Consider the following 24,802-nt stretch of genomic DNA (forward strand, 5'->3'; position numbering starts at 1 on the left):
AATGCATACCATAGGGACCATTTTTGCAATTAAGTCAAAATAAATTACAAAAGTTGTTCCTGTAACTTATAGTCCTCATGCAGGGTTATCATATTATAATAAATAAATAAGTTTATTCTCCTATTGATAAATGTCACAATATTAGAAATTGTCATTAATATCAACATATTAATTATCCATTTTAAATTTTAAATTTTAAATTTCCAACTCTAGTTACATTAAATTGATAATTGATTCCTCATTTTAAATTTTAAATTTCATCCTCTAATTACATTAAATTAATAACATTAGAATAAAAAATAAAATAAAATAAATATATATTATAAGGTGATATAATTTCATGTATTTATTTAAATCAACGATTATAATTTTATATAACTAAAAAATATCTCTTAATTAATAATTTGTTTGAAATAATTGATTAATAATTTTAAGTTTTTACTATGAAATTTTAATTAATTTTATAACCGTGATTCTCACGGGTTATAAACTAATATATATATATATATATATATATATATATATATATATATATATATATATATATATATATATATATATATATATATATATATATATATATATATATATATATATATATATATATATATGAAAGAATAGTATTTATTTAAATCAAATTGAATGGGAATTTTAATTGTCAAATTTAATCGTTCATATTTTAAATTACAAAAATGGTCCCTGTGGTATGCAAATTTTTGGGGTTTTAGTCCAAACCCTAAGTTTTTGGATTATGGTTTTTTTTGGAGTGGTTTGTATGTGAAAATAGTCCCTCCAAAAATTGAAATGACTATAATACCCTTAGGTATTTATTTTTCATTTTTCTTTATTTTTTTTAAATTTAATATTTATTTATTTATTTTAACAATTAAAAGATAATAAACCCCCCTCTCTCTCTCTCTCTCTCTCTCTCTCTCTCTCTCTCTCTCTCTCTCTCTGATGCTTCCGGTGACAAACCTAGATCGTCTAATTCTTTAACTATCAGAGTTCTAATTCTTCATTTTTCCTGATTTTGGGTCGATTCACGTTTAGACTTCTATAAATTCTGGAAATAGGTGTAACCTCACTCTTGTTGAAACTCATGCTTCCCTCCTTTCAGTGTGATCGACACCCCATAGAATTTGATGGCTGTTTCTAGGGTTTTAAAACTATTGATTTGGGGATGAAAGAGTTGCAGATTTCTGGGTTTGCTCTTCAAGAACAACAGAAGAAATCGATTGAGAAGTTGAAGACATATCAGGGGACGAAATCAATTTGTTCCAGTTTATGGGTCAACATCGATTTTGTTCCATATTCTCGAATCCATACACGTTGAACGTTGAAGAAATCGATTTACGATTCCAGATTGATATGTAAGAATCGACTATATTTCTTATTCTTGAACAAGAAATCATCAGAAGCCCTGTAACTCGGTTTTTGTTTGGATGCTTTACCTGATACGATTACATCAATAGATTACAAAACAAGCAAATAAATCGTATTACGTAAGAAATTAGGGTTGTAGTAACCTCGGAGATCGGTTTCTGAGAAACATAACCTTTGGGAGATGTGTACTTATCGTAAGAATTATCATCGTCATCTTCTTGAAGCATGTAATCCACCATTTTTCGAGTCAACTCAGCAACGAACTCATCTCCATCGTCGTTGTCAACCTCGCTTGAATCCTGCTCCGACCCGAACGAGGTATTCAGATAGGAGAAAGAAGAGCCCCATGAGCCGATGAAAGCAGACGCGAAACTCAATGGATTCCGATTAATGATGTATTGATCAACAACGAGTAAGCTCGAGTGATTTGAATCATTAAACTTGTCGGCCATGGGAGTTCAAAGCTTTCAAGTTTCAACAGAAAGTATATTTATTCATTGTGTGTTGATGTATGTGAGAACCGTATATTATATGGATGATTAAAACAAAATGTTAAGTACGAACGATTAAATAGAAATTTTATTTGAATTTGAAATTGAAATAAGTGAAAATTATGAGAAAAAACATGCAAATAATAAATTAATTAAAATTATTTGTTTAATATGTACTAAACAGGTTAATTATAACAAAATATTAAACATAAAGGTTTTAAGTGTAAATTTATTTGGAATTGAATTTGAAATTTAAAATTTAAAATTTGATAGTCATTATAATAGGTTTAATTTATAGAAAGTAATTAATGATATATTGAAAATGAAAATTAAAATAATGACAAGTAGAAAATAAATATATTTCAAATTATGACATAATGACACGTGACTAATCTTATGAGAGAAGGATATGTAGCAAAGTCATTTTTATTTATTAGAGTAGATGAGAGAGGGGGGGGGGGGGGGGGGGGGTGAGCCCCGTATTTTTAATTAATAAAACATTAAATTAAATAGAAAAACGAAAAAAATATATCAGAAGAACATGACAATCATTTCACTATTTAGAGGGACCAACAACGCAACGAAACATGTTCAAAAGGACCACCAATCCAGAAAAATCGTGATTTGGACTAAAACCCTAAAAAATGTATACCACAGAGACCATTTTTGCAATTTTGTCTATTTTCTATTATGTTATAATTAACTATTTATAATTTAAATAATATTAATAAATTGTAAATATAAAATATAGTATTTATATATTGAATTCATATAGAATTATGAATTTGTTTTAAAATGTGATAATTTAAAAGTTATTTTTGATAATTTTTATAAATTAAAAAAAATAAACCGAAGTAAAAAAAGCTAGAGACGGTGAAACATATTTTGTTCTATTTTTTACTCGATTAGAAGTTAAATTATGGAGATGGGTTGATACTTGATGGTTCTAACTTCTAAAACCCCCGTCCCCCTCCTCCCTCTTTCTCCCGATCTCATACTAAAAGCCCTAGTTTTGTCACTCATTGAACATTTGGTCTCCCTACTTCCTCACAACTTAGGGTTTTAGCAACCCATTACCATGTATCTCTACAATCTCACCCTCCAACAAGCCACCGGCATCGTATGTGCCATCAACGGCAGCTTCTCCGGTGGTAACAAATCCCAAGAAATAGTCGTCGCCCGCGGAAAAGTCCTTGAACTCCTGCGCCCCGACGAAAACGGTAAGATCCAAACTATTCTCTCCGTTGATGTTTTTGGTGCTATTAGATCCCTAGCTCAGTTTAGGTTAACCGGTGCCCAAAAAGACTACATCGTTGTCGGCTCCGACTCTGGTCGTATCGTCATTCTCGAATATAACAAGGAGAAAAATGTGTTCGACAAAATTCACCAGGAAACTTTCGGGAAATCTGGAAGTCGTAGAATCGTCCCGGGGCAGTATTTAGCAATTGACCCGAAAGGTCGAGCTGTTATGATTGGTGCTTGTGAAAAGCAAAAGCTCGTTTATGTTCTTAACAGAGATACGGCTGCGAGGTTAACTATTTCTTCTCCATTAGAGGCACACAAGTCACACACAATTACTTACTCCATAGCAGGGGTTGATTGTGGGTTCGATAATCCTATATTTGCTGCTATAGAGTTGGATTATTCAGAGGCTGATCAGGATTCCACCGGTCAGGCTGCAAACGAGGCTCAAAAACATCTTACCTTCTATGAACTAGATTTGGGGCTTAATCATGTTTCAAGGAAATGGTCTGAGCAAGTTGATAATGGTGCTAACATGCTGGTAACTGTACCTGGTGGTGGTGATGGTCCAAGTGGTGTCCTTGTTTGTGCTGAAAATTTCGTCATCTACAAGAATCAAGGTCATCCAGATGTTCGAGCAGTGATTCCTAGAAGGGCAGATCTGCCTGCTGAACGTGGGGTTCTTATCGTTTCAGCCACTATGCACAAGCAAAAGTCAATGTTCTTCTTTCTTCTCCAAACAGAGTATGGGGATGTCTTCAAGGTCACACTTGATCATGATAACGAACGAGTTACAGAGTTAAAAATAAAGTATTTTGATACCATACCTGTCTCATCTTCAATGTGTGTCATGAAACTAGGGTTTCTATTTGCTGCTTCAGAATTTGGCAATCATGCTTTGTATCAATTCCAAGCCATTGGAGCTGATCCCGATGTAGAGTCATCATCAGCTACATTAATGGAAACCGATGAAGGATTCCAACCAGTGTTCTTCAAGCCTAGAGGTCTTAAAAACCTTGTTAGAATCGACCAAGTTGAAAGCTTAATGCCCATTATGGACATGAAAGTTGTAAATCTTTTCGAAGAAGAAACTCCTCAAATTTTTACCCTTTGTGGTCGGGGCCCACGTTCATCTCTTAGAATACTAAGACCAGGGTTAGCCATCAGTGAAATGGCTGTGTCACAACTTCCCGGTGTTCCAAGTGCAGTATGGACTGTCAAGAAGAATGTGAATGATGAATTTGATGCTTACATTGTGGTCTCATTTGCAAATGCAACACTTGTTCTTTCTATTGGTGAAACTGTTGAAGAAGTTAGTGACAGTGGGTTTCTTGATACAACACCTTCACTTGCTGTTTCATTAATAGGTGATGATTCTTTAATGCAAGTACATCCAAGTGGTATTAGACATATAAGAGAAGATGGGCGTATAAACGAATGGAGAACACCTGGAAAAAGAACTATTGTGAAAGTTGGATCAAATAGACTTCAAGTTGTTATCGCATTAAGTGGAGGTGAGATTATATACTTTGAAGTAGATATGACTGGACAGTTGATGGAAGTTGAAAAGAACGAAATGTCGGGTGACGTGGCATGTTTGGATATAGCTCCTGTCCCTGAAGGAAGACAAAGATCCCGGTTTCTTGCAGTTGGATCATATGATAAAACCATCAGAATCTTGTCTTTAGATCCTGATGACTGTATGCAGGTTTTAAGCTTACAAAGTGTCTCTTCACCTCCTGAATCACTTCTGTTTCTTGAAGTTCAAGCTTCTATAGGTGGTGAAGATGGTGCAGATCATCCTGCAAGTTTGTTTTTAAACGCGGGTTTACAGAGTGGGGTTCTTTTTAGGACAGTGGTGGACATGGTGACAGGTCAGCTTTCAGATGCCAGATCCCGATTTCTAGGGCTTAGAGCTCCTAAATTGTTTTCTATTTTGGTGAGAGGGAGACGTGCTATGCTTTGTTTGTCTAGTAGACCATGGTTAGGTTATGTTCACCAGGGTCACTTTCTTTTAACCCCTCTTTCATATGAAACCCTAGAATATGCAGCTTCTTTTTCATCCGATCAATGTGCTGAAGGTGTTGTTGCGGTTGCTGGTGATGCTTTAAGGGTTTTCACAATCGAAAGATTAGGTGAAACTTTTAATGAAACCTCTATTCCTTTAAGATACACTCCAAGAAAATTTGTGTTTCATCCTAAAAAGAAACTTTTGGTGACAATTGAAAGTGATCAAGGGGCGTTTCCGGCAGAATTACGTGAAAGTGCGAAAAAGGAGTGTTTTGAAGCAGCTGGTCAAGGGCAAAACGGTAAAATGGAGAGTGAAAACGGTAATGATGATGAAGATAAAGACGACCCGTTATCCGATGAGCAATACGGGTACCCGAAAGCTGAAGCGGATAAATGGGTATCTTGTATTAGGGTTCTTGACCCAAAGTCAACTGAAACTACTTGTTTATTGGAGCTTCAAGATGATGAGGCAGCTTTTAGTCTTTGTACTGTGAATTTTCATGATAAGGAGTATGGGACACTTTTAGCTGTGGGGACAGCAAAAGGTTTACAGTTTTGGCCTAAAAAATCTTTAGTTGCTGGATATATTCATATTTATAGATTTGTAAAAGATGGAAGGTCGCTTGAACTTTTACATAAAACACAAGTTGATGGGGTCCCACTTGCTTTGTGTCAGTTTCAAGGAAGATTGCTTGCTGGAATCGGATCTATTCTTAGGCTTTATGATTTGGGGAAAAGAAGGCTGCTTAGAAAATGTGAAAACAAGTTGTTTCCAAACACCATCAATTCCATTCATACATATCGTGATCGAATCTATGTGGGAGACATTCAAGAGGTTTGTTGTTTAACTTTAACTTTATCTTTTTTTTTTTTTTTTTAAAGTCTTCTTTCCTTTCTGACATTTGAATGTTTCTTTTGTTTCTGTTTATGTTTCAGTCATTTCACTATTGCAAATACAGACGCGATGAAAACCAGCTGTATGTATTTGCTGATGACTCTGTTCCAAGGTGGCTAACAGCAGCATACCATGTGGACTTTGACACCATGGCAGGTGCAGACAAATTTGGGAACATTTACTTTGTTCGTTTGCCACAAGATGTTTCAGATGAGATTGAAGAAGATCCAACTGGTGGGAAGATTAAATGGGAACAAGGGAAGCTTAATGGAGCTCCAAATAAAGTCGAGGAGATTGTTCAGTTTCATGTTGGTGATGTGGTCACATGTTTGCAGAAAGCATCTTTGATTCCAGGTGGAGTGGAGTGTGTCATGTATGGAACTGTCATGGGTAGTCTAGGGGCATTATTGGCATTTAGCTCGCGTGATGATGTGGACTTCTTTTCACATTTGGAGATGCATATGAGACAGGAGCATCCGCCTTTGTGTGGGAGAGACCATATGGCGTATAGATCTGCTTATTTTCCTGTTAAGGTAATCATCTTAATTTTTATTTATAGTTATAAAAAATAGAGTAAAGTTCATTTTTGGTCCCTGTTCCAAGTAAAATGACACTATTTTTGGGGACCATAATTGCAAAAGTCAGATATATCCGGGGACCAAAAATAGTCATTTTACTACAAAGGAAAGAAACACTCAAAACGTTACTCTATAAAGTATATGTTTATGTTTGTGACACCATAAAATGTGGGATTATTTGTGCAGGATGTGATTGATGGAGACCTGTGTGAACAATTTCCGACATTGCCCTTGGATATACAGAGGAAAATTGCGGATGAATTGGATAGGACTCCAGGAGAAATTATGAAGAAATTGGAAGAAGTTAGAAATAAGATTGTTTAAGATAAAGGTAAAGGTGCATGCTTCTGCTAAATGGGTATATTTGTCTTTTTTATACAATCTGGTGACTGAACCTGGGTTTTAATGCATGCAGATGAGATGATGCTATTATGAGTGCCAAAAGCATAGGGTGACTATACGAGGTTAAATTGGAATTGACTTTGATTTTATTATAGCAGCCTTCCCTTCGCTTCTATCTGTTAGATGTTTTCTTGTAATTATACATATGTTTTTATGGAATTTACTCAATTGTTTGTGAATCCTTGTAGAATCGCTACTTATTTTAGTTCTGTGTTTTGTTAAAGAACCAAGGCTAAAGATTTTGGCTCTGTAGTCTGTAGTGAAGTGCATTTATCTGTAACACTCTTTTTAAACCTTTTGAATGGTGATTATTTACTTACCTCTGGAATGCTCATATCTGCTTTATTGTTGCTGTAATGGAGAATGGGTGGAAGTATCAACAAACTTTGATTTGGAATTGAGCAAGAAGTTGTTAAATCCATGATTCCAGTTTAAATCGTAATAATATTGGGAAATAATTACATGTAAAAAGGATGACAATAAGTAAAATTTACATTTTTATAAAGAGTAAGGTTAAATGGAAGAGTAAAATGTAGATGTTAACCATGATCAAATGTATGGTATCGAAACCCACATGATGGAATAAGTATGTGCACATTATATTATGTTATGTATGAAAGACATGTTCTGGTATAATTTCTCAACTTTCATTATGTATAAAAATGTTAGGGTAAATGAATTTGTATATTAAGATATCATATTTTGCGTATCTATGAGTTGTGAACTGTGAATGCCTAAACCTAAGATAATGAGTTAGGATCATCTATTTAATAATAAATTTACATTTGTTAGTTATGTTCGGGTTCATATCAAAATGAAACTAACTTACACGATCCAACTATATAATTAAACAGGCTCATTTTTTGATATAGGTATAATCTTAACTAAAAATACATGTTTATATTATGATATTATGATGATTATGATATGATATATCCGGTCAATATATATGTTCTAAGGGGCCGAAATGGGCTTTAAGTTTATACTAGATTAGACAAAAGGGTTTGGGCCCATACTTGTATTATATACAAAAGCCTCGTTACACAATCCTTCTTCGTCTTTTTTAGATATTAGGGTTCTGAGAGAACTCTCCATTGCAGCTGCGGCTCCTAAAACTAAAGCATAATCCATGGGTAAGTTCCCTCTTTTCCATTGACGTTTTCATTATCTTTCTCGCTTTTGGTTAGTATACATTTCGTTTTTTGATTTATTCCTCATTGGTTACGTGAAACGCAGCTCGGATCAAAGTTCATGAGTTGAGGGACAAAACGAAGGCTGATTTGTTTGCTCAGTTGAAGGATCTTAAGGCTGAGCTCGCTCTTCTCCGTGTCGCCAAAGTCACCGGCGGTGCTCCCAACAAGCTCTCCAAAATGTAATTTCTCTCTTCTGACATTTCTCACTTACACTCTGTCTACAAGTAACTCGTTTGGATCAATGTTAAATGTACATCATCTGGATATGAAATTGGCTACGCATTTAATTTTTTTTTCGATATCAGGACAGAAGAAATGATCAATTAAACAACATTTTTCGATCCAGGGCTTTTAAATCGATTCTTATCATTTATTGAATTGCTTCTTAAGTTTCAACTATCTGCTTTTCGCTATTTTCTATTGAAGAGTGCTCAGTTTGAACTTTATATATATATATATATATATATATATATATATATATATATATATATATATATATATATATATATATATATACATATATTCTTTGATCTTGATGATGATTTTGTATATGATCATGGATGCAGAAAAGTGGTGAGGACATCAATTGCACAGGTGCTGACTGTTATTTCACAGACACAGAAAGCAAAACTCAGGGAAGCCTACAAGAACAAGAAATACTTACCTCTTGATTTGCGCCCTAAGAAAACCAGAGCCATTCGCAGGCGTTTAACCAAGCATCAGGTATCATTCAGTGACTTTTCTATTATGAAATTGTGATCATACAAAAAAATTGCTTTCGAATTCATATTATAAACATATTGTAATGTGTACCCTTTGATTGATTTAGGTTTCTTTGAAGACTGAAAGGGAGAAGAAAAAGGAGAAGTACTTCCCATTGAGGAAATATGCTATTAAGGTTTAAGGGTGGAGATAATCACCCATGTAGGATGAGGTTTTAAGTTTTGATGTTAAACTCAATTTACATAAATTTGATGTTTTGGTGAAGGGATTGAATTTTGGAGCTTGCTTTTGATATTGAAATTATAATGTTGCTTTCTCAAATCTTCCTGGCTTGGTTTTTGACTTTTTTCTCCTATTTTTTTTACATTGTTATCAATTTTTTTATGCATGCATATTAGAAATTGATAAGGTTTTTAGGATTTTATTTGGGTTTAAAAGCTTCTACAGACTCGCACTAAAATTTTAATGTTAGACGCCAAAATTGTTGTTAAGTGTATCCAATCTATCTGTAAACTTAAAATTGAATATAGCGTAGATAAATAATATAACATATACCTACATGATTCCTTTTAAAGGTTAATGTTACTCTTTGGTAAGTGGTAACAAAGTTTTTAGAATTAGTTAAAAGGTCTCTGAAGTTGTTTTCTGGTTTTTAGGGAATATGTGGTCTTCCTCTAATCACCGTTGTATTTACAATGTTGCTAATAGTTATTGGATTTCATTACTTGCTTTACTAAATGTGTTATACGTTGATTCATCAGACACATACTAGTCCTCTTCGATTCGTCATTGCTCATCACCTACACCATTAATGACTTCTTTGATGATAATCATATATTGGAAAAGGTGGTTTTAGGGACATCCTCATTACGTCTCCATTAAACCAAAAGTAGTTTCAGGACCTTGGAAATGATTCAAGTTTGCACATTATATGATAACATAAAAAAAAAATAGTGTAACATATAATGTGAAAACTAAAATCGTCTTCAAAAAGACCCAGATTGTCTTTAATAAAAAACCTAGAAATTGTCTTTAACTTAACCGTCTTTCTTAAAAAAAAAACATCATCATCAATAAAACCCATATTTATCTTTAGTTGGTGTACTTCAAATGATGAAACAAAAATAAATAACCAAACATGAAATCCAAAACAAAAAATCTAAAACCAAAAAAGAAAAAGAGAGATCGAAACAAACTCTAAAAACCGAGCGTCCACCATTCAAAAAAGTGATATCATGTACGGATGAGCAATTAGTACCAAATTATGATCTCGTACCAGTACTAAATCGTATCAAATTTAAAAATAAGAGACGGTACACGGTACTCTAAAATTACAAAATTCAGAATTTGGCACCATCGGTACCGATGCTAGTACCGAAAACTAATACCATTCCCGGTACCAATATCCGTAATGTTAATTCGGTTCGGTACACGGGTGATATTACGACGGGATGGCGGAGCCAAAGAGAATATAATAATAAGGGTTAATGTCATAAAAACCCTAAAATTTTCAGGGATTTGTCGGTTTTGCTTAAAGTTGAATTTTATATTCATTTTTATCCTCATATTTTCCAAAAAAATGTTCGGGGTTTTACCTTTTTATCGGTGATAACAGGTTTTCCAGATTACCATTATATTATTTTCTCAAAAAAAAAAAAACTCTTAAGTTTATAGTTTTTTTTTTTTTTTTCCGTTTTACACTTAAGTTAATATATATATATATATATATATATATATATATATATATATATATATATATATATATATATATATATATATATATTTATACTTTTACCGTAAGTATTTTTTTTCATAATATACATAATCATGCAAAAAAATCGTATTTATATATGAAACATATGTTTAATTAAACATTGTATTTACATTTTTTTAATGTTATATATATATATATATATATATATATATATATATATATATATATATATATATATATATATAGGGCTAGGTTATTTTGTTTTTTACATTTATTATGTGCTAGAATGCACCAATAGGAATTTAGTAAATTAAATAATTATTTAATTAAATAAATATAGATATTAAATTATATCTATAATTATAATTTTCTTTTTATGGAAACTAATTAAATCCAATCTCAGCAATAACATTCTTTCAGAATGAATTCGCATCTAGGTGTTTATATATGAGTTCGTATTTTGTTTCAGCACTCACTCGCTTAAAATACAATAAAGTTGCATGAAATATGAAGAACGAGAGTGTATTCTACTAGAATATACTCTCATTCTGCTGGAATATCCACTCATTCTTCTAGATATGAACTCATTCTGAAAAAATATTATTGTTGACATTAATGACGAATTTAATTAGTTTCCATAAAAATGAGTTATAAGTAAGGATAACATTTAATATACATATAATTAATACAAAATTCCTGTTGGTGCATTCTAGCACACAATAGATATGAAAAACATTTAAACCTACCTCTCTCTCTCTCTCTCTATATATATATATATATATATATATATATATATATATATACACACACACACACACACACACACTAGGCGAATGCCCGCGCGTTGCGTAGAAACACCTATATAGTTGAAGTCTTTACAAGTATATGATTTTTTAAATATAACAATAAAGTTGTTGTTAAATTTAATATAATAATTTGTATATACTAAATTGATATAATATATTGATTATTTTGAATTATATGATAATATATACATTTATTATAACTTCATAATCTCAATCGTTTGAATGACTTCTACCCGCGAGTTACACATGAATAAAATTAAATATAATATATGATTTGATGTTATTTATAGTTGTTTTTATTGTTAATTAGTTTTTTAAAATTTATTTGCTTAATGTTTTAATTTCTATCATTATAATTATTTAAAACATCAAACATTGTTTTTTATTTTAAAGCTAACAATATAATCATTTATATAGAGTTGTTTTTAACTATTGTTATTGTAAGTTATTTTAAGCTATTTATTTGGAAACTTTTAACGATTATAAAAATATATTTAACAAATATTTTATTTAAATTGAAATTACAATTTAGTTTTTGCTTTTACCACTACAATTTATCACTTTTAATTATTTACAAAATATTCTTTAGTTTTTTTAAATGGAACTGAAATTTTATTTTAGTTGACATTGTAATGCGCAGAAACACCTATATAGTTGAAGTCTTTACGAATATATATTTTTTAAAATATAACACTAACGTTGTTGTTAAATTTGATATAATAATTCATATATTAATTGATATAATATATTGATTATTTTGAATTATATGATAATATATAAATCTATTATAACATCATGATTTCAATCGTTTGAATGATTTCTACTCGCGAGTTACACATCAATAAAATTAAATATTATATATGGTTTAATATTATTTATAGTTGTTATTTTTAACTAATTTTATAAAATTTATTTGCTTAATGTTTTAATTTCTATCATTATAATTATTTAAAACATCAAACATTATTTTTTGATTTTAAAGGTAACAATATAATCATTTATATAGAGTTATTTTTAACTATTTTTATTATAAGTTATTTTAAGCTACTTATTTGAAAATTTTTAACGATTATATAAATATATTTAGGAAATATTTTAGTTAAACTGATATTACAATTTAGTTTTTGCATTTATCACTATAATTTATCACTTTTAACTATTTACAAAATATTATTTGGTTTTTTTAGTGGAACTGAAATTTATATTTAAGTTGACATTGTAATGTTATATTTAAATTAACAATTTAAGTATTTTTTCCAAACTGTTAAAAAATTGTAGCTTTAAACTGATAATGGTTTACATGTAACAACATTTTAAATCTAATAAATTAATTATAATATGTTAAAATTTAAAAACATAACTTTATTAATAGAAGTAAATATATTATTTTAAAATTGTAATTTAGTCTATTTATGATTACACTTTAGGTTTGATATTTATTTAACCTTATTAACCAACTTACAATCATTATTAGAAAGACACTACAATTTATCACTTTTAACTATTTGTAAAATTATTTTTGGGTTGTTTAAGTTAAATAAAATTTATATTTAATTTGAGCCTATAATGTTATATTTTAATTAATAATTTAAGTATTTTATATAAATTGTTCAAAAATTATACCTTTAAAATGATAATGGTTTACATACAACAATATATTAAAACTAATAAATTAAGTATAATATGTTAAAAATTAAAAAACATAATTTTATAAGTAGAATTAAAGATATAATTTTAATATTGAAATTTAGTTTATATATGAATACACTTTAGATTTGATATTTATTTAACCTAATTACCAAATTATAATTATTATTATAAAGAAATTGAAAAGTCATGGGAGTTTCAAATGAATATGGTGAAAGGAAAAAAGAATGGGGGTTTCAAATGCATGAGATTCAAGAAAAAATGTTAGCTTTATAAGTATGTATGATATATATATATATATATATATATATATATATATATATATATGTGTGTGTGTGTGTGTGTGTGTGTGTGTGTGTGTGTTTGCAAGGTTATACCATTTAAAATGAAAATATATATATATATTTTTAGAATTATGAATACGTATTTTATAGATATAGTTTTTAGAAGTATAAATACATAAGTTTATATTTTTAGAAATACTAATATGTATCTATACTTCTAAAAATATATGTATATACTTATAAAATGGTAAAAACAAATATATGTACTTCTAAAATACATATTAATATTTCTAAAACACACACACATACACACACACACACACACACACACACATATATATATATATATATATATATATATATATATATATATATATATATATATATATATAAGTAGGTTCATTTAAAAACATAGATTAGTGTGAATACGTGAGGAAGATTTACAGTCAATCAAGTTTTATCATTTAAAAAAATAATTAAATTTATTTTTAAGGGTAAGCATGTAATTTTACACAAAAGTCAAACAAGTAATTAAAAAAAATAGCCTAAAAATACGTTGATTGATCTTTCCATAATCCACAAATGAAACCCACCTATTAATCATTTTGTGTTACCAGTCATATCATTCATCGTTTGAAAAAGATTTTATTATTCTATTGATCGAAATGGATACTCATACAGAAGACGGCGACCATGTTGATTTATATTCAATGAATGATGGAATAGATCATACTTTTGATGATAGTCTGTTCGATGACCAACATCATGGAATTGATAAAAATCCAAGTTTAATTTCTTACAAATTTTCATATATGCTAACTTCATTTGGTGTTAGTCCGGTTGTATGTCATGATAAGAATCCAGGTTTAATTTATTACACTTTTTCATAAATGTTAACTTCCTTTTACTAAATTCTGATAGTATATTTTATGTCAATTCATCATCGTTTATTTTTAGTAGAAGATTGTTATATTTATGATAATATTGATCAAGATGCAAACGATTTAGGTGATATTTCAATTGAAGACGAGACATTGGGTGTATTTGATGATAATCAATCTAATGATAATCATCAAAGTTCTAATCATCAGCATGTGACTATTAATGGAAAACAGTATTGGATTCCAAAGGTACCTGATGAAGTTAAGCCAAAACTCAAAGGCCATTACAGGTCCTATGAAGATATAACAAATATGTATTACAAGTATGCTCTTGCAGCAGGTTTTGATGTCAGAAAAACGACAAATAGAAAAAATGGGCATGGTATTATTAGATTGAGATACTTCGTGTGTAACAGACAAGGTCTTCCTAATACAGGTCATGTTGATACATTGAACCCAAACAGAAGTAAGATAAAAAGAAGGACTGATAGTCGAAGGACTGGATGCAATGCATGTATCAGATTTAGTATGATAAAAGGAAGCTCTACATGGTTGCTATATGAGTTTGTAGAGGAACATAATCACGAGCTTATGTATCAAGATAACATATTGTTTTCCCGACACCACAGACAGCTTAATTCATGGTAGAAATCGTTCATTATCAGTCTTTCTAATCAGAACGTTGGTGCCACCCAAGCTCACAGGCTATTTACTGCTATTAATGGTGGATACAATATTATTGGAGGCACTATTGATGATTTTAAAAATTTGATGAGGGATCTTAATTGCTTTATAGGTGGAACTGATGCTCAGATGTTAGTCAATAAGATGAATAACAAAACAAAAAATGTTCCTAATTTTTCATTCGATTTCAGAGTTGAAAATAAGCAACTCAACGCTATGTTTTGGGCTAACGAGACCTCAAAGATAAATTATAAAGAATTTGGTGATGTTGTCTCCTTTGATGCCACATTCCGAACCAACAGGTTATGTATATTTTATGTTTATGTTTTTTGTTTTAATTTTAAGTCTTTTAAAATTTTCAATGTAAATTTTACCACTTTTTAGGTATGACATGGTATTTGTTCCTTTCACTGGAATCGACAATCACAAAAAGTGTGTTACTTTTGGTGTTGGATTGCTTAGCAAAGAGGATATCGACTCATACACATTGTTGTTGAAATCTTTTCTTAAAGCCTTTGGTAAATAACCAATATTGGTGTTATCTAATGAAGACCCCGCGATGAAAAACGCTATAGCCAATGTTTTCCCAAAATCAATTCATTGGTTGTGTATGTGGCACATCACTTCCAAATTACCATTGACGGTTACAAGCTTTTATTTAATAATCTCTCAGTCAACATTTTATTCATTTTGAATCACTGTTATTTTAATTTTACATTCTGAAAAGAATCAATGATAGTAATTTTGTATCTCTAACATATAGTCTACATTGACTAATGTTCTATTACATTATTGTCATTTCCTTTTATATATTTTGGACTGATTCAATGATTTTGATTTTTAACACCTTCCACATTTTCTTATTGTAAGGTATCGTTGGATATTGTTAACGACAAGAATTTAAGTTACTGTTCAACTCCTTGATATGGAATTCTAAGCTTGAAGAGAAAGATTTCGAACAGGGATGGCAAGCACTATTAGATGAATATGATCTTAACGATAATACTTGGTTAAATAGAATGTACAACTTGAGACATTCATGAATTCCTGCATTTTTCAAAAGAGTCCCTATGTCAGGTCTCATGATAACAACATCTCGTTCTGAGAGTCAGAACTCAGCCTTTCATCAAAACACTCATTATGGATCAACTTTAGTAAACTTTATGAATTCATTTGAATCTGCCATGGAGAAGCAACATTATACTCAATCATCTTTGGACTTCAAAACAAAAGACAAGTTCTCTAAAATGAGAACACCATTTCCAATAGAGGAAAACGCTTCTCTATTCTACACACGTAAAGTGTTTAGACAGGTTCAGAACGAAATGTGCAGGCCAATGACAACATGTTTTTCGTTAAATCACAACATCGTTGACCATGTTCATGAGTTTCAGATAAAAGAATTTAGGCCACATGGATATTCCATCTCGAATCGACCTGAGTCTGATATTGTCAGTGATGATGACGATGATAATTAGGATAAGTTGCTAAAAGACTCTATATATGCGATATTATTTTAAACTCTGATATCATCTTATTTTTTTTCTACACCAAATTTTGCATATATATCTGATTATTTTTCTATGCAGGTTAAATGTGACCAGAAAGAAGACACATTCATTCGTAGTTGTATGAAGTTTGAACAATTTGGGATTCTTTGTCGCCATATTTTTACTGCAATGAAAGCCTTCAACATTCAATTCATACCAGCAAAGTATCTTCTAAGGCGGTGGCAGAAGGATATTATTCCACCTAAATTGTTACGAAGATGTTTCCATTATTCAGATTCTGATGAGAATATACAAAAAGTAGCAATTGACATATTTTCAACGGTTGACAACTGTCTCTCTTCTTTGAGCACCAACAAAAAAAGACTGGAAGAGTATTATCAAGCACTTAAGGAATTGGAGAGCAAGTTTGTGGATGGCGTTACTATGCATGAACGCCCAAACAAGTCAATAGACTTTGAAAATAGACTTGGTGTGTCGATACCCGCAGATGTTCAAATTCAAAACCCCACTGGAATTAGGAACAAGGGTGTGGGACTAAAAAAAGGATTAAAGGTGCTCAAGAAATTGCAGTTGAAAAATCACGTTGTAACTACTGTCGTAAGGGTAACAATCATGACTGGCGGAACCGTCCTTCACGAAAGGAAGATGAGAAGAACAACATCTTTAAACAACATCCTGGAAATAAGCACTAATTTTATTATCGGTCTTTTTTTATTTCATATTAATTTGTTTGGTTTGTTTACTTTATGGTAAAACAATTTTAACATTCTCAGTCAATTATCACTTTTCAGTATTATGTTTTTATAATTTGTGTACCCTATCTTTAATTTATTTTTAATTTTTGTTTGTCATTGAAATTGTTTTCAAAGCTTATCCACATATTCCTTGTTTTTTTAACCATCCCAATCCTTACAACATTATTACACATATACAACAACCAATACATTATAAATGTCGTTATCTTATTAATAAAGTCACAAAACATTACATTCTTATATTTTTTTTGTATTATTATTCATTTCAGAATTTATAAAAACAAAATTGATTCCATGATTATAAGTAGACATATGTTTAAGTACTAAATTCATATTCAATAACGTAAAAACACTATGTTTACGTTATTATTCTGTAATGAATGTTGTATATGTTTATTGTTGAAGTAATTTTAATATGAATATTAGCGTTTGATTATTCATAGATTTATTAAAATGCTATTATTCTATTATAAATTTATGCATATGCATTTTCATAGTAAATTATAAAATTAGTTTTGCCTTGTAACTATTCATTTATTCATTGTTGAATAATCAAAATAAAGCTGTTTATACAAAATTCATTACAGAATTATAACATAAAAATAATGTTTTTACGTTCTCACACTATTTAATATTTTTATTTGAACTATCTCCATATCCATTATACGTATATATAAACCTAGTTAACAAAAAAAATTATTTTCATACAGAAAATAATCATCAGATGCACTTAAAAAAATATGGATTATGAATTATGTATTTGTTGATAACACCGCTTAATACGTACTTCAAATTAGAATTATGTTATATATTCATTTAGAAGTTTACAAGTCAATAGGTGTTATATAATTCTAACACCAACTTTTATAGTCATTCTTTTTCACAATTCATAATTCAAATTAAGTCTTATAAACTATGTTAATATAATAGGAATTTGATGTTTCAAAAATCTTTAAGTTACTCACAACATGTATTTCATTTTAACATCCATATATTCAACAAAAATGCACCACAAACCCATAGTTTTAGAAATTATATGACTCATATTTCTTATCAATGTGTGCCCTTTGCTAAGTGTCACATGCCATATATTACATACGGAATATAAGAAATATTCAAGTTCACAGTTCTAATAATAACCATTAAATAAACCATCACATAGTTTTACTTAGAATACGTCTAACACATAATAATCCTAACAAAATTACCATAATCCAAAAAACCAACGTAACAAAACACTTCAAACTTCATACACGATCAGGTTTTTATAATATTAATAAACCTAATTAAAAAACACCATCTTCTTCACAGATCATTCTACTGCAACACACCAGTGATTTCCTTCTTCTTTTCTTCAATCACCTTCATCCTTTCAAACCTATCCATTTTTTTAACAGCTGTATAATGCTTCAAAAATGTTTTCTTCATAACATTAAAATCCGACATCATCAACTTATCCAGATACTTATACCTTAACCTTCCCAAAATCTTTTCTTGAATTTTATTATCAACACATAGACCGCAATCCCATTTATGTGCCACTTCTCCCATGTATGTTTCCATGTGTCGCATAAGGAAAATTCCACAGTCAACATCAACTATATTCCTTTGACACTTCATTTTTATAACTACAACTTCTTTTTTAAGTAACACATTTGCTTTTTTGTGTTCAACACTATTCAGATAACGACAAAAGAAGCTTTTCTGCATGTCAAATTAAATAATAATTCATATTATAATAAATATATAACAACAATACTCACGATCTATATATGAATTCATTAAGTAAACAACAGATCTAACCAGGATACGTGGTCTATTCCCATATGCAGACTTGATTGTCCCAGACCTCTTTATGTGATCAAATATATAAAATGCAACCCTTTTCAAGCAAAAAACACACCACGTAGTAACTTTCATCAACAACAATTGGTATGAAAACCTACATTTAAACAATATCAACATCAGTTCCACATACATGTGTGATACCAATCATGTCTAAAAACTGTAAAAATTAACAATTCCATACCAAATCCACCGTTTTCAAATCTGGTTTGTCCGCTATGTCATTAATCACACCTACAAACATAATTCTGAATTTATTATACCTTAGCTCCTCATCTACAGCTTCATCAACCATGTAATATGTCTGTTTTATCATAACAAAATACCGTCAATATTACAATTCATAGCGGAATATCACATACAACACACATCTTATTCATAAAAACTTACAATCGTATCGCATGTGAAGTACATCCTAGAGTAAGAAGTCTCTAACTTCAGTTCTTCAATTTTATTAAGGAAAGCAGCCCACACGTCTATTACATTGGTATGCACTTTTTTTCTCATAGCTAACGTATGTGCAGCTTCCAAATGCATTCCATGACCATCAATAGTTTCCCATATAAATTCCCTGCCATTTAAACATAATACAATAAAAAGGCCACAACAAAAAAAAAATCCATTTTAATTGAGTCACATAAAATGTACATTCTTACCCTTTATCTTTCCCTCATGCTAGTATGCTTTGAGCCACAACGTTTTCATCATCTTTAGCCGCCTCATCCACATCTGTTATCCGATCTACATATGGTGAACACACCAATTGTCCAAGTTTCCACTTCCTTTTACCTTTCCCATTTTTGAAATCATCAACATGCACTATTTCTCTTTCCACAATATCTTTTCCAGTTCTTTTTTTCAATTTGTATTCCGCTACAGATTTTTTTGTATATCTAATTACTGGCTTGCTTCCTTCTTTAACATCCATACTCTTATCTTCCTCATTCAATTGTGTTATTCTCAAATCGAATGATGGTTATCATCTATGCAAAAATCCTTGTTCTTTCTCATGCTCCGCTCCACAATCTCATCAGACATATTCAAAAAACCAGGAGTCAGAACAACTAGACTATCCAATGATGTATTTCCTTTATATTCCAGAAAGAGCACAGAAGGTGAGTCACTCCCATCCACAATCTTTTTCTTCTCATTATTCCTTCCAGTAGATTGAACATTGCATATGGGACTATTTCCTTTCACAAAACTACTTCCTTTCACAAAATTACTTTGCCCAGAATTGACTGCTACTTTAACGGGCGTTTTTATTGTCGCTTCATTTGTGGGCGAGATATTATCTACATGTTCCACATTCTTTTCATTAAAAAGTTTTCGCACCTTTCGTGACCACTCTTTTATCACATCATCATTTGCATCCTCTTCTTACCCCTTCTTAATTGCTTCCTTAATTTTTTTCTTATCATCACAGATCCTACTATATAGCTTTTCAATTGATTCCACACCTGCCTGTCATTGTAATAAAAAACGAGTTACAATATCTTCTTATGTATAATATTATTTATTATAGAAAATATGACATAAATATTAAAATAACTTACCACCTTATCCTCATCACCATTTACATCAATAGGATCCACTTCCCCATCTGCACGAAACTCCAAGGTTCCAAATTTTCCATTTCTCAATCCATGCTCCTCCAACATTTCCAAATCCATACAGTCAATATGTTTTATTAATGACCTTGATCTGCGGAGATTATAGCCATTCAAAACTAATTTGTCCGCATACGTAAGCTGTAACATCATAATTAATAAGTTATCTTATATTATTTTTATTACAGAATTAAAAAATAAAACAAAACTAAATGCACATGCTTACAAATACTTACCAGTAACAGCGTGACTGGACCTGTGTAATAACAGTTTGCGTTATTTGGCCTCCATTTGTATTTTGCCTTTTCCAAACAATCCACTATATACTTGCACCAATCAATTTTTTGAATATCTTCACACCTTGCTAATTTCTCCAGACAATTAATACGGCTTGCCCCACTCATTTCTGTCTCTGAAAACGTGTTTATGAATAATGTCAAAAAATTAAGCTTGAACATGTCATCCGCCACATCCGATTGTCTAATCCTCTTCACATAGTTTCCATTATTGAACTTTCCTCCTGGATATTGACTTTTCCATGCTTCAATAACTATATATGTTTTATCGCATTCCACCAACTAGTTGTAGTCTAAACCTTCACTTGGCAAACCAAACATCTCTTCAACCGTTTTCTTTGTAATAAGTATTTCCCCTTTCTTAGTCTTAATCGTGGATGTTTTTGCTCTAAATTTGTCCACCAGGTAGTAAGCCAATCTAGAAGGTATTGAATCTAACTTTATATCAAGGAATGCACCGAAACCTATTCGTCTCACCTTTTCTTCCTGGCTGTATGACATTCCCTTCACCGCCATATACATTGATTTTTGGGACATACGACAACTTATGTTTTTCAACTCTTGAGTTTTGTCGTCCTCAACATCTGCATCTTCATTTTGTACAACATTCTTTCTTTTCGTTTTTCTTTTCTTCATTCCTTTCTTCTTATCATCTTCCTTTAAGACTTCAATTTTTATGACTTTAGTTTTTTTCCTACCACTTCTTCTTACATTAACATCAACATAAGCTTCACTATCTTCATAATGTTCATCTTTCCTTTTCTTTTACTTACTTACACTAACATTTGATTCGCCTGCAACAAACACAAAATAACATACGCATGATCAGTATAATACTACACCAATAAGAATCATGCATAATATTTGTAAATGTTTTATGCCTTGAATATTACAAAAATATTATATGTATGTACACTACTGTAATATGTAATGAAACATAAAATACATAATGTATTATGTATTGACTACTACATCAAACTAAAAATTGATTTTATGAAATATTACGTACTTTCATCAAATACTGTTAGTCATGTCAAGATTCAATTCATGCTTAGGGCTAACACTACACAAATAAGAATCAATCATATTTGTTTTTTTTTATATGTTTTCAAGTCAAAATATTTAATATAAGAAATATATGATGTATTGAATGATTACCTAATATGTTCTTTATTGAATACTAACTCGAATCTTAAACATAACAAAATATTACATACTAACACACATAATGTGTTAATCAAATAATGCTACTCATATGAAGATTCAATGCACGATTGTGATAATACAGAATGCATATTTCGAAAACATATAAAAAAGATGTATTGAATTATTATATAACGTATTCCACATCAAAATTTTTTCAATATTGAATCCAGGTAGAAGCATTGCACATTATCGCACATACTGTGCATTCTGTATTGAAGCATTACATAAGTAATGTAATCTGTGTTGAATACTAAAATAAACTATTAAGCACACAATTAATTCTGATATGAATAATTTAATAAACAATCCTTATTATTATTTTTTTAAAATACTTTTACTTTGAAATAATTCAAAATAACAAAACCCATAACACTAATAATACAACTTCAGTTCAGAATAATTAATATAAGAAATATATGATGTATTGAATTCTTACATAATGTATTCAAAATCCAAATGTTTCATTACTAAATACATGTGGAAGCATTGCACACTGTTGCACATACTGTGCATTCTATATTGAAGCATTACATATGTAATGTAATCTGTACTGAATACTAAATTAAACTATTAAGTACACGATGAATTCTGTTTTGAATAATTTCATACACAATGCTTATTATTTTTTTAGAGTACTTTTATTTTGAAACAATAACACAAACCATAATACTGGTAATAAAACTTCAGTTCAGAATATTTAATCTAAGACATATATGATATATTAAATTCTAACATAATGTTTTCAATATCCAAATGTTTTCACTACAGAACACATGTGCAAGCATTGCATATTTTGACACAAAATATATACTCAATTAAGAACATTTTAGTACTAATATATACTTTCTATTAAAATATTATAGAATGTGTTCAATATTGAAAACATGTGGCTAATCATTTAATGTTATTCACATAAAAAACAAAACAACATCACGCAGTCAAACAAATACAAAGCTAAAACAATATCAGTTACAGAAGAAGTATCTTTTTTAAAACGCGTTTTCACCTTCTTTTTTGCTAATGGTTCCCTACTAAGCATCACCACACTAGAACCTCCTGCAACATATGACAAAGAAAAATGGTTTAAAAATTAGACTATTTATTATTTAATATATAAAAACCTTAAAAAATTAGTCATTGTCTAATTAGATTCCATGATACAACCACAACAACAATCTTAACTGTACTACGATTATAATATCATTATCAACAGGACACAAAACTTCAAACACACAATTATAATACTTGTCATCTTCAACAAAACCCTAAAAAAAATCAACAACAAAAATTGGGATACGTGAATCATCTTCTTCAACAAGGAAACCAACTACAAACATTATCTTTCTACATTTCTAACCATTTTACGCATATTATATTTGTTTTTAAATACACAAAGCAAACAATCATCGTATTCAAAACATAAACTAATTTAAAGTTGTATTTGAACATCAATGAGCAAAACCTGAATGAATGTACAGGAAATCGTCGTCATCAAGGTTAATGGCTTCTTCAAAGATGTTGTTGAATTTGTTGCCCTTCATTTTTGACTCTGATCGAAAAGTCCTCATTCTGTGATATGTTGAGCAATCAACTCTTTTTATATTTAACTACCGAATCAGCTTCACCAGAATCACATTCAATGTTGAAATCGGCTAATATCTTCAACAAAAATTGGACGATGCGTACAGATTTGGAAGACGGATTCACTGGCGAAAATTACGAACAGAGAAGCCTTTTCCTAAATTATTTAACCTAGTTTTTTTACCCAAATGCCCTCAAAACCCCGTGATCAGCTAATTTCTTGTATTTTCCACTTTTTTTTTTCCTTTTATTAAATAGGAAAATACCTAATTATCCTATACATCTATTTAATTAATCTAATGGTTGTAAAATGTCCTCATGTTTTCACAATAATTGGTGTTTTCACAAGAACTATATAAACAAGTTTATGATTGAACAAGTTTTTTTTATTGATATGTATATTTTTAAATACCTAAAAATACATATTTGTAGTTCTAAAAACATATTAATCTGTTTTTTTTATTTTGTTTGTTTTTTTTCTATATATTTTAAACGGTTTATCCAGGAAAAAAACATATATATATATATATATATATATATATATATATATATATATATATATATACACACACACACACACACAATAAAATAACATTAAAAAATTTAAATACAATATTTAATTAAACTTTTATTCGTATATAAATATGATTTTTCTACATAAATACGTATAATATGAAAAATAAATACTTAGGACAAAAGTATAAAAAATTATAAATTTAAGGGTAAAAACGTAAAAAAACTATAAACTTAAAGGTTTTTTGCGAAATTAATATAACCGTATCTTGAAAAATATGTTATCACCGGTAAAAGGTAAAATCGAACATTTTTTTGGAAAATATGAGATAAAAACGGATATAAAATTTAACTTTGAAGAAAACCGACAAAACTCTAAAATTTGAAGGTTTTTATGACATTAACCCTTAATAATAATATAAATATTTAGGAAATAAAAAAATATTGAAGTATATAAAGGGCAATAGTTTACTTGGAACTTGGACCAATATCTTTAGGGATAATGACATAAATGTCTTTAAGTTTTCAGAAAATGTTTAGTTTTACCCTTTG

General features: G+C 29.9%; 3 protein-coding genes across 3 annotated transcripts; 2 read left to right on the top strand and 1 right to left on the bottom strand.

Annotated features, from left to right (window-relative positions):
- Positions 1 to 701: 701 nt before the first annotated feature.
- LOC111888991 (uncharacterized) lies at positions 702 to 1,861 on the bottom strand. Its single transcript, XM_023885120.3, has 2 exons — positions 1,527 to 1,861; positions 702 to 1,451 (listed from the first exon to the last, which is right to left on the bottom strand). Exons 1-2 carry the CDS (start codon positions 1,833 to 1,835, stop codon positions 1,290 to 1,292), a joined length of 471 nt encoding a protein of 156 aa, XP_023740888.1. The 5' UTR covers positions 1,836 to 1,861; the 3' UTR covers positions 702 to 1,289.
- A 952-nt stretch (positions 1,862 to 2,813) lies between these two features.
- Positions 2,814 to 7,320, top strand: LOC111888959 (spliceosome-associated protein 130 A). Its single transcript, XM_023885091.3, has 4 exons — positions 2,814 to 5,961; positions 6,063 to 6,554; positions 6,786 to 6,930; positions 7,015 to 7,320. The coding sequence occupies exons 1-3, from the start codon at positions 2,953 to 2,955 to the stop codon at positions 6,921 to 6,923; spliced, it is 3,639 nt and encodes a 1,212-aa protein (XP_023740859.1). The 5' UTR covers positions 2,814 to 2,952; the 3' UTR covers positions 6,924 to 6,930; positions 7,015 to 7,320.
- A 662-nt stretch (positions 7,321 to 7,982) lies between these two features.
- Positions 7,983 to 9,238, top strand: LOC111888982 (60S ribosomal protein L35). The gene is made up of 4 exons (XM_023885112.2): positions 7,983 to 8,134; positions 8,238 to 8,373; positions 8,761 to 8,917; positions 9,024 to 9,238. The coding sequence occupies exons 1-4, from the start codon at positions 8,131 to 8,133 to the stop codon at positions 9,096 to 9,098; spliced, it is 372 nt and encodes a 123-aa protein (XP_023740880.1). The 5' UTR covers positions 7,983 to 8,130; the 3' UTR covers positions 9,099 to 9,238.
- The last annotated feature ends 15,564 nt before the right edge of the window (positions 9,239 to 24,802 follow it).

This window comes from Lactuca sativa, chromosome 8, assembly GCF_002870075.4.
Source record: "Lactuca sativa cultivar Salinas chromosome 8, Lsat_Salinas_v11, whole genome shotgun sequence".
NCBI lineage: Eukaryota > Viridiplantae > Streptophyta > Magnoliopsida > Asterales > Asteraceae > Lactuca > Lactuca sativa.

What these genes read in the sequence shown, in the direction of transcription:
- LOC111888959 (XM_023885091.3), top strand. Translation starts at nt 2,953, where the DNA reads ATGTATCTCTACAATCTCACCCTCCAACAAGCCACCGGCATCGTATGT. An exon ending in ATGTGGGAGACATTCAAGAG is followed by an intron (nt 5,962 to 6,062) that starts GTTTGTTGTTTA and finishes TTTATGTTTCAG; the next exon opens with TCATTTCACTATTGCAAATA. An exon ending in CTGCTTATTTTCCTGTTAAG is followed by an intron (nt 6,555 to 6,785) that starts GTAATCATCTTA and finishes TTATTTGTGCAG; the next exon opens with GATGTGATTGATGGAGACCT.
- LOC111888991 (XM_023885120.3), bottom strand. Translation starts at nt 1,835, where the DNA reads ATGGCCGACAAGTTTAATGATTCAAATCACTCGAGCTTACTCGTTGTT. An exon ending in CTCAGAAACCGATCTCCGAG is followed by an intron (nt 1,452 to 1,526) that starts GTTACTACAACC and finishes TAATCGTATCAG; the next exon opens with GTAAAGCATCCAAACAAAAA.
- LOC111888982 (XM_023885112.2), top strand. An exon ending in CCCAACAAGCTCTCCAAAAT is followed by an intron (nt 8,374 to 8,760) that starts GTAATTTCTCTC and finishes TCATGGATGCAG; the next exon opens with AAAAGTGGTGAGGACATCAA. An exon ending in GGCGTTTAACCAAGCATCAG is followed by an intron (nt 8,918 to 9,023) that starts GTATCATTCAGT and finishes TGATTGATTTAG; the next exon opens with GTTTCTTTGAAGACTGAAAG.